The following is an 11,078-nucleotide window of genomic DNA, read 5'->3' on the forward strand; positions in this document are numbered from 1 at the left end:
AGAGTCGGGGGTCCCGTAGTGGGGGTGAGAGTAGGGCAGGGGGGTCCCGTAGTGGGGGTGAGAGTAGGGCAGGGGGGTCCCATAGTGGGGGTGAGAGTAGGGCAGGGGGGTCCCGTAGTGGGGGTGAGAGTAGGGCAGGGGGGTCCCGTAGTGGGGGTGAGAGTAGGGCAGGGGGGTCCCGTAGTGGGGGTGAGAGTAGGGCAGGGGGGTCCCGTAGAGGGAGGGAGGAGCATAGGGCAGGGGGGTCCCGTAGAGGGAGGGAGGAGCATAGGGCAGGGGGGTCCCGTAGAGGGAGGGAGGAGCGTAGGGCAGGGGGGTCCCGTAGAGGGAGGGAGGAGCGTAGGGCAGGGGGGTCCCATAGAGGGAGGGAGGAGCGTAGGGCAGGGGGGTCCCGTAGAGGGAGGGAGGAGCGTAGGGCAGGGGGGTCCCATAGAGGGAGGGAGGAGCGTAGGGCAGGGGGGTCCCGTAGAGGGAGGGAGGAGCGTAGTGTAGGGAGGGTGTCCCCCAGCCCACACAGGGAGTCCCCCAGGGCACGCTGCGTGTCTCGCTCACCACCATCTGGGGCACGCAGCGTGTCACGCACCCCACCCAGGGCTGAGAGAGGCTTCCCCAGGAGGAGGCCACAGAGGCTGCCGAGCAGCTCGGAGGAGGAGATGGAGGCACCACCACCAACTGCCTCAGAGAGGAGAGAGGAGGAGGAGGAGGAGGAAGGTGATGATGGAGGAGAGGAGGGCCCCACCAACAAAATGGCCCGAAGGTTTACCGGTGAAGAGAATGGAGCACTGGTGGACGAGGTGATAGCGCGATGGGATGTGCTGTTTGGGAGTCAGTCCCATCGCATCAATGCTGCCAGACGCCAACAACTCTGGCAGCAGGTGACGGACAGGGTGAACACTGTGGGCGCTTTACACAGGGATCGGACAACTGTGTATAAGCGCTACAGTGACCTGAAGCGTTGGCTAAGGGCAAAACTTGTTACCAGGAGAGCGAAAGCCCAGAAGACCGGCGGAGGGCGTGTCCCTCCACTCAGACTTCAACCCCATGAGCGCCGGCTTCTGGACATTTTGGCCAAAGAGGGCAGTGAAGAACTGGACACAGACTGGATACGTAAGTAGACTTTTATAGAAACAAATATCTGACTCCTTTTGTTCCACATTCCCATTATTTACATAAATGTCTAATGTTCCCTTTAGCATATCACTTTGTTGGTAAAATATTGCTTCTGTTTTGCATTAGAGGAGTTTTTGTGCTTTTCTTTACAGCTTTGCTGTTTGTTTATTATTACTAGTTATTAAGTGCAGCTGTAACTGACAAAATGGGGAGCCATTTATTTATTAACCATTTCTCCACTATAGCACAAATGTTTAGAAACTGCTTTAAAGGGTGGTTCACCTTTAAGTTAACTTTGAAGTATGTTATAGAATGGCCAAGTGTAAGCAACTGTTCACTTGTCCTTCATTATTTTTTTAAATTACTCTTTTCAGCTTTAAAATGTGGGTCTAGAAAGAAAGGCTCTACACATTGATTTTTTATTACTCATCTAACTTATCAGAACATCCCCAATTCTATTCCAGTCTCTTATTCAGATAAATGCATGGTTGCTATGCTAATTTGGACCCTAGCAACCAGATTGCTGACATTGCAAAGTGTAGATCTGCTGAATAAAAAGCTAAATAACTCAAAAAACACAAGTATTGTCATCTATATAATTCTCTTCTGCTTGTATGATTGCAAATGTATTTAAGTTTTAACCATTCCATCCATAATAGCTGTGCCATTATAGATTCACGTTTAACCATTTCATCTCCCTAGTTGTGCCATTATACAGTAGATTTACGTTTAACCATTTCATCTTCCTTCCTATGCTATTTCATTGGAGTTAGTATTTCGAATGAGCAATAAAATAGATTTGTAGCATGTGAGAGGTCTGTACACCAGGCTACTAGCCAAGTACACTTGCAATTCTATATTTTTTTGTCTCTTAATACCTTTTTTCTTTCTTTACTCAAAATTGCAGGACCACCGCAAACATCGCGCCCGGACAGTGACCAGGACCAGGGTGATGCTGCTCAGCAACCCCAGGAAGAGGGTGAGACTGATGACTCTGATAGAGCCCCGGAAGCTCAAGGTACAGACATGTTTAATGTTTGTGACAAATGTAATTGCTCCCTGAACTTGTTTAGAGCATTACTAATGTCCTATTTCACATTACAGAACACCGAGCTGAACGCCGCGCCCAGTCGCCAGCCGTGATTCCTGTGGTGCCCCCCAGACGTAAGATCAATGTTTATAACTAATAAACTCTTCCTTTATTTGTCAGTGTGTCACCAAAGATGCAAGTAATGGTTAAGCTGAGGAGAGGTGGTTAGGAGAACAAAATAGGATCAGACAGGGCCACCATCGGGGGGGGCAGTTGTCATGGGCCCGCACGTGTCTATGGGGGGGCCCGGCCATGCTTCACTTATTTGATTATCCGGGCCCCCCTGTCTTCAGCGTACTGCCAGCTCTCTGTGCACGGAAGCTTTTCGCCTATTAAGATTTCCTGTATCCTCATTGGTCCTTTAAGAATAAGGCCCAGTAAATCTGCATTGGGATTGGATCCCCTTAACGGGACTTATTCTTAAAGGACCACAAGGATACAGGAAATCTTAATAGTAGAAAAGCTTCTGTGCACAGAGAGCTGGCAGGCAGTACGCTGAAGACAGGGGGGCCCGGATAATCAAATAAGTGAAGCATGGCCGGGCCCCCCTTAGACACAAAACCCTCACAAGCAATTTTTCATAAAATTTGGGGGTATCTGAACAATTTTTTTTACTTGCAGGGGGGGCCCTTATCACCAATGGCTTTTTCTAACTTGTGTGTGGGGGGGTTACCATTTTTAGCACTGTTGTCTGTGTTGTTTTTAAACTGTAGTGTGGAGTTGGCGGGATCTGGGGTGGGGCCTAGGCTGGGTGGGCAGGCCCAGAAAATTAGTGTGGATGGGGCCCTGAAAATTTTGTTGTACGGGGCCCTGTGATTTCTAATGGCGGCCCTGGGATCAGACAGCAAAAGCAGAGTTTATATGGGAACCAGTAATAATATCTCCTTAGTGGCTGTTACAATGGAGGGTATGTTTAGTATTCTGAGCTGGGAAGAACTGAGCATGCTCATGAGCCAACAGCCAAAGCAAATTCCTGAGGCGGGGAAGAGTGAGTTAGAAGAGGAGAAGGCATTTAAATGATTAAGGGGATACTGCAGCCTTTACTGTTAACCTTTTAAAAACCAGTAGCACGTGTCTGAAGCTTTAAAAGAGGCCGTTCACTGATTACATTTTTGTTGGGAGCGTTTACATGTCCTTTAAAACAATTTTTTTTGTCTAAGAAAAAACATGTTTTCCAAGCTACAGACTGGTATGAGATTTCCACTGTAATGTTGTGTTTATGCCACCCCCCAGACTAAAACACCACCCCCAATCTAACTTGGAACCTTTTGTAACCTTTTGTTTGTTGTGGGTTATGCACATGTCCAATATATATATTTATATTTGATTTTTCTTGTAGATCGTGCTGCTGCCACAGCAATTGGGGGACCACCACAAGAGGAAGGACGGCGACTGGCTGATCAACCTGCGGCACAACCGGGGCTCGTCAACGTGATGCTGGCCATGCTACGCCAGCAGCGCTACCAGGATCTCAGGATGAGGCGGTGGATGGCCCATATCTATGCAGAGATGCGGGAGACCCGGATGGCCATCCATCGAGGATTCCAGGACCTGGTGGCAGCCCAGTCTCACCGACCAAGGGGCCCTGCTGAGGGTGAAGTCCCTGGTCCACCTGCTGCTCCCCCTCCACCCCCTGAAGCTCCTCAACATCGGAGGGAAAGGGGGCATGGAAGGGGACACAGTCCTGTCCGAGGGGACAAACGTCCCTAGATCCAGTCTGTGTCATTTACCATCTAACACTGACCTCTTTGCCTATTTTCTCCTGGTAACAAACTTTGCCCTATTGACGCTTCAGGTATCACTCTGTCCGTTACCCAGCAATGGGACTGACTCCCAAACAACACATCCCATTGTTTACACTGTGCTCCATTCTCTTCACTGGGGGGTGCCATTTTAACATCTATTGGCACCCTTTCCAATAACATCTGGAAAAGCACTTCAAAACATCTAAGTGCATTTGCTCTAACATATGTATATACGTATGGTGTTATGAGCACCAAGGTGTGCCATATCTTACATCCAATGGCGCCCTTTCCAATAACATCTGGAAAAGCACTTACAAACATCAAAAAGTGCATTTGCTCTAACATATTTCTATGGTGATGCTGCAGTGTTGCCAAACACATTCACTTGGCCCAAAAAATGTTACATGTAAGGATCAATGCATTCCAATCATTGCAAACACATGACTACACTTTTTATTGTGTATTTATCACCAGTGCAGTGTTGCTTCAAATGTTCCATATGCTAATCAAGCGCTGTTTGTATGTGTTTCTCATGTTAGGAGCATTCATGTAACAATGGCCTATGTTCTGCAACTGTCAAAGTGAAAACAGTGTGCCTTGTGCTTTCCACTATGAAGTATTGTTGTCTACCTATGGCATACTTTGGCTACCCAGCACTCATAATATGTGCTATTGCTGACTACCTCCTCCTCCTCCTCCATCACCTCCTCCACCTGTGGTACTTAAATAGCAAGTCCCAGGTATATGATATGCCTTAAAGGCACAAAGCGTTGGTTGTTACTTTGCACTAGAAAGTATTGTTGTCTACCGATGGCCTACTTTGGCTACCCAGCACTCATAATATGTGCTATTGCTGACTACCTCCTCCTCCATCACCTCCTCCACCTGTGGTACTTAAATAGCAAGTCCCAGGTATATGATATGCCTTAAAGGCACAAAGCGTTGGTTGTTACTTTGCACTAGAAAGTATTGTTGTCTACCGATGGCCTACTTTGGCTACCCAGCACTCATAATATGTGCTATTGCTGACTACCTCCTCCTCCATCACCTCCTCCACCTGTGGTACTTAAATAGCAAGTCCCAGGTATATGATATGCCTTAAAGGCACAAAGTGCTGGTTGTTACTTTGCACTAGAAAGTATTGTTGTCTACCGATGGCCTACTTTGGCTACCCAGCACTCATAATATGTGCTATTGCTGACTACCTCCTCCTCCTCCTCCATCACCTCCTCCACCTGTGGTACTTAAATAGCAAGTCCCAGGTATATGATATGCCTTAAAGGCACAAAGCGTTGGTTGTTACTTTGCACTAGAAAGTATTGTTGTCTACCGATGGCCTACTTTGGCTACCCAGCACTCATAATATGTGCTATTGCTGACTACCTCCTCCTCCATCACCTCCTCCACCTGTGGTACTTAAATAGCAAGTCCCAGGTATATGATATGCCTTAAAGGCACAAAGCGTTGGTTGTTACTTTGCACTAGAAAGTATTGTTGTCTACCGATGGCCTACTTTGGCTACCCAGCACTCATAATATGTGCTATTGCTGACTACCTCCTCCTCCATCACCTCCTCCACCTGTGGTACTTAAATAGCAAGTCCCAGGTATATGATATGCCTTAAAGGCACAAAGTGCTGGTTGTTACTTTGCACTAGAAAGTATTGTTGTCTACCGATGGCCTACTTTGGCTACCCAGCACTCATAATATGTGCTATTGCTGACTACCTCCTCCTCCTCCTCCATCACCTCCTCCACCTGTGGTACTTAAATAGCAAGTCCCAGGTATATGATATGCCTTAAAGGCACAAAGCGTTGGTTGTTACTTTGCACTAGAAAGTATTGTTGTCTACCGATGGCCTACTTTGGCTACCCAGCACTCATAATATGTGCTATTGCTGACTACCTCCTCCTCCATCACCTCCTCCACCTGTGGTACTTAAATAGCAAGTCCCAGGTATATGATATGCCTTAAAGGCACAAAGCGTTGGTTGTTACTTTGCACTAGAAAGTATTGTTGTCTACCGATGGCCTACTTTGGCTACCCAGCACTCATAATATGTGCTATTGCTGACTACCTCCTCCTCCATCACCTCCTCCACCTGTGGTACTTAAATAGCAAGTCCCAGGTATATGATATGCCTTAAAGGCACAAAGCGTTGGTTGTTACTTTGCACTAGAAAGTATTGTTGTCTACCGATGGCCTACTTTGGCTACCCAGCACTCATAATATGTGCTATTGCTGACTACCTCCTCCTCCATCACCTCCTCCACCTGTGGTACTTAAATAGCAAGTCCCAGGTATATGGTATGCCTTAAAGGCACAAAGCGTTGGTTGTTACATTGAACAACTATTCCAACACATTACCTGGCCAGCACTAACCTCATATGTGCTGATACTTTCAAACAGCCCATTTTGTCATATTGACAAGTGTCATTTATAAATCATATTGATTGTTATATTCTGGTTTTGTACGCAGGGCTCCTTAATGCCAAACTTATTTTGTCTTATTTAATTTATGTAAACTTGCCCAGCATGGACACAGGGGCGCAGTATGAATCTCATGCAAGAAATTCTTGCCTGTAACCCTATAAACCTTTTGTAAAGCTCTGGCCTTTAGTGCTCAATGGGGGCTGTTATATATTGAAATGTATGTTGAGACCACAATTCCTTCTGTATGTTACAGATAGGCTACTTTTTTAATTGTTATTAAGAATGCTTATGTGGTGTTCAACAAACCAACAAAGTTTTGTCACAAATCCATATTGTCATTTTATTCTTATAAAAATGTTTGAGATTTTGTCAGTAAACCCACAAAACCAAAAGCTGTGTCTGTTTCTTTTTTCACTTTTGCTAAGGTGGTTTCAAAAAATGCAATACACATGGATAATGTCATTTGAAACATAGAGCAGGTACATCATTTTCAGGGTATATACCTAACAACCCTTTTTTGCAGAGTTAACACAGAGTTCTAAGTTGGACAACAGAAGAAGGGGTTAAATAGGACCAAAAGCCTCATGAACTGACATAAAAGCCCCATGACAAGACCAACATATTAAAGCCAACCAACAGACTTAGGTATTTGTGCATTTCAGTCATTATTGAGTTAATATCAATGAAGGATAAGCCTCACACACTCTGTGGTTGGTTAGCTTTCCATTTGCCAATATTCCCCACAGTTGACAGTTGAAGATCGTCATTAATATGTGGTGCAAGGCCAGGCTGCACTGCAACATGACAAACATAATGGTGAGGTGCAACACCTTCCAGGGCCAATAAAGCACAGCACCCCCAGTGAGTGAGAGGTAAGTGCAATTAGTAGGAGACGTGCCTTTCCTTCCTTATTAGTTAACTGATTAACACACATCCAACCTCAAAGTCAATCAGGTGCCATTAATTACAATCCCTGCTAAAATCACTTAATTGAAGAAAACTACAAGTCCCAAGATGCACAATGCATGTATTGTTACAAGATTGTAGCTAGTCTATGCCAAATACATGCACATTCCTTTAAATGAATCTGTCAAATGGCTTTATAGAAAATATAACGGATAACTTACCCACAGGCCAGCCCTCGGGCTAGGCAATTTGGAAATTGTCCAAATAGGAAAAATGTTGTGTTAGATGGCAAAAAAAAACATGTTTCTGGTGTCAGTATGTCTCTAATGTAATTCAACAAACCTCTAGTGCAGCTAAAACTAAAGATCGAACGTTTTCCATTCGATCGAATGATGTTGTAATCGATCGAATGATTTTTATTCGATCGATTGCTTAAACCGTTCGATCGTTCGATTAGAGGAATTTTACCGTTCGATCGAATGAAATTCATTCTATCGAATGATCGATCATTCGAATCGCACTAAAATCGGTCTATCGAATGGCAAAAATAGTTCGAGTTCGATTCGAACGATTTTAGCGGGTGTTCGATGTTCGCGAACTGTCCGCGAACGTTCGCATTTTTTCGGGTGTTCGCGAACGGCGTTCGCGAACACGCCGGCGGCAGTTCGCTACATCCCTGCTTTCTAAAATTAGATTTCCTTAAATTCCTCTAGAGAAATTAGATATATTGAATTCACCATCAATATGCAAAAAGTTTCCTCAACAAGTAAATCACTTAAGGAAGTTAAAGCTGGGGGTCCAGATAAGCTGATATCCCCCATTTTATAAATCTTTGGAACAGAATATAACCCCTTTTCTAACTAACCTTTATAATGAAATCTATATTCAAAAGAAAAAAATACCCTCTAGCTTTACTTCTAACATAACGTTAATTCCGAAAGAAGGAAAAGACTTATCTGACCCCTCTTCCTTTAGACCGATTTCACTGATAAATCTATACTGTAAACAAAGATTTTAGCAGATAGACTGTCAAACATTATGAATGAAGTTATTTCCCCTCAACAAACCAGATTTGTTAAAAACAGGTTAGGTGTCCAAAATGTTAGGAAGCTATTAACTGTAATATAAAATGCTAAGAGATCAGTAATTCCATGCTTACTCCTGAGCCTTGATGCTGAAAAAGAATTCGATAATATTAGGTGGGACTTTTTATTTAAATGTTGTGATAAATCTGGTCTAAAAGGTATATTTATAACGTTGCTGGAACAAATCTATACTTTCCCAAAGCCAGAATTATAGTAGTGGAAGAGTGTTCAGAAACTTTTAATCTGTTCAGAGGGACAAGACAAGGCTGCCCTTTGTCTCCGCTACTATTCAATATTACAATGGAACTGTCGATTAGATACTTAGACTCCACAGACATTTTGGTAATAAATGGTAAATATATCAAAACATTAGCTTATGCAGATGACCTCCTATTAGTTGTTATGAATCCAGAGGTCCAATTAAGAATATATTTGAGTTTCATGAATACTATGGCTCTTTTTCAGGTTACAAAATCAATCTCAATAAAACAAATATTATTAATATATCCCAAAAGAGACCCTTAAGGACCTTAAGTTGAAACCGCCCTTAGGAGAACTGAAATACTTTGGAATTAAGTTTGCTTCTGATTTAACCAGACTATATTCATTAAATTATTCTCCTTTAGTACAATCAACAATTTCATTATGTAAAAAATGCATAAATTGTCCCCTCAGTCTGTTAGGGGAAGTTGCATTGTTTAAAATGTTGATTTTCCCTAAGATATCCTATCCTATACTGAACCTCCTTTTATTATTAAAACATGAAGATATAATAAAATTAGACAAATCTTTAAACAACTTCTTATGGTTGAAGAAGAAACCAAAAATCTCTCTAGTAAAATTATTGGGTGGTCTTTCAGTCCCTGATTTCCGAAAATGTTATCTAGCCTCTAATACCAGATATTTAATAGAATGGTTTTCAGGTAAAGGAAATCCACCAACCTAGACCTGGAATTGAGATCTGGCTCCAAAGCTTATATTATCCCTTCACTTCATAGGAATTTGTCAGACCAACTGGTGGAAATTAAGGATAATCCCTTATATAAAGATATGGCTATAACTTGGAAGGTTATATCTAAATTGAACAAAGTAAATTACAATATTTCACCTTTTATGTCTCCATTTTATTTGGGTCGTTTTCCCAAAAAGAATAGGGATCAGGTATTACTAAAATGGGCGAAAAAGGGTATTTCTCAAATTAGACAATAAATATATCCAAAAACAGGAGAAACATATTCTTGGAAAATACTTAAAGATTGTAACCAATTAGATGAAAAAGATAAATCGGTATATTTCCAACTGAAAAGAGGCATTAACTTATTGAGAAACAAGTATAAGGTGTCCATACACAATCATCACTTTTGTGAATCTTTATTAAGTTTGTTTGAAGACTCCAATTTAAATAAGATTTCCTCAATTTCTCAATTGCTTTTGTCTCATAAGAACTATAATCCTTTAGAGAGTTCAGGGAGAAAATGGTCTTCTTTCCTAGAAATGGAAATTATTCCTAACAAACTTATTAAGAATATGCAGCAATATAAAAAAAGAGTTTACTCAACTATTTCAATTTCTACACCTTGGATGTAGTACACTATTTTCGAATTATCCTAACTTTAGTAAGGCATCTTATTGCCCGAAATGCAAAAAATATAACATAGACATTTTCCACTATATTTGGTTATGCCCATTCATTAATTTATTGTTGGAAAAAATTCAAGAATTTCTAAGTAAGGCAACTTACTTTAATTTTAAACTTTCCACACATTTTGCACTTCTCGACCTTCATTGATTATCTTAAGGAATCTGACGAAAATTATATCTCCAATATTTCTGAAGAAATGGTTAATTTCTGTCTTTTAGTAATGGCAGCTACTAGGAAGGCCATCTTTTTGTATTGGATTAAGAATACTGCTCCTGTTTTAAAGGATGTTCTAAAATATCTTCATAGCCTGTGCTTACAAGATGCTATTAGACATAAATTCAGAGACCATTCTTCAAGGAAGCTATTCAAAATAAAATGGTCAATTTATTTAGAAACATTAGAAACAACAAAAAGGCAATTTATAAGTTTATGGGAGAAAATCCTCAAGGTCTGAAAATCCTTGGCTACCTATTTTGAGCTTTACTGTGCCATTTACATGTTTATACATAATTCATTGTTGTATTGTTTGGAAGCAGAATATTAATGAGAGGTTGGAATACTAGCTAATCTAGGCGGAAGTGAGAGCTGCAGTTCTTCCGCACTTAGGAATATGATGTACATAATAATTGCTAGTATGTGCTCTATTAGGTAACCATACATCATTCTATTAAAATTGGGTAATTCAATGGATTCTTTTATATTTCCTTCTGTATTAATGATGAAGAGTTGGCTGGGCTGGCACGGCTCAGTAACTTTATGGAAATGTAAAGCCAGTTCAGGAACCAGGGCTAAAGGCTCATGTCAGTACTCCCTTCACAATTGTTTTATTGGCAGTGTAATTGCCCATCCTCTTACTCTATTTCTACATGTTATACTGGTGCGGGGCCCCCACCCACATGATCTAAATCGGTCCAATCGGCCTAAGGCCGGCACTGCTCTTAGAATTCCCTTGCACATTGTATTTATGCATTTCCTTGATATGAATTTTACCCTGAATTTGCAATGAAACAGAAATGATCAAGAAGTGTAGCATGAATCCAGTTGTATGTTCATGATCTTCACAACAG

General features: G+C 42.0%; 1 protein-coding gene across 1 annotated transcript; it reads left to right on the forward strand.

Annotated features, from left to right (window-relative positions):
- The first annotated feature begins 432 nt into the window (after positions 1-432).
- On the forward strand, positions 433-4,699 carry LOC121399268 (myb-related transcription factor, partner of profilin-like). The gene is made up of 4 exons (XM_041579383.1): positions 433-1,107; positions 2,018-2,128; positions 2,215-2,274; positions 3,540-4,699. Exons 1-4 carry the CDS (start codon positions 654-656, stop codon positions 3,908-3,910), a joined length of 996 nt encoding a protein of 331 aa, XP_041435317.1. The 5' UTR covers positions 433-653; the 3' UTR covers positions 3,911-4,699.
- The last annotated feature ends 6,379 nt before the right edge of the window (positions 4,700-11,078 follow it).

The sequence above is a fragment of the Xenopus laevis genome, chromosome 1S, assembly GCF_017654675.1.
Source record: "Xenopus laevis strain J_2021 chromosome 1S, Xenopus_laevis_v10.1, whole genome shotgun sequence".
NCBI classification, from domain to species: Eukaryota; Metazoa; Chordata; class Amphibia; order Anura; family Pipidae; genus Xenopus; species Xenopus laevis.

Coding starts and splice junctions, on each gene's coding strand:
- LOC121399268 (XM_041579383.1), top strand. CDS start 654: ATGGAGGCACCACCACCAACTGCCTCAGAGAGGAGAGAGGAGGAGGAG. Junction 2,129..2,214: donor TAGAGCCCCGGAAGCTCAAG/GTACAGACATGT, acceptor TTCACATTACAG/AACACCGAGCTGAACGCCGC. Junction 2,275..3,539: donor TCCTGTGGTGCCCCCCAGAC/GTAAGATCAATG, acceptor TTTTTCTTGTAG/ATCGTGCTGCTGCCACAGCA.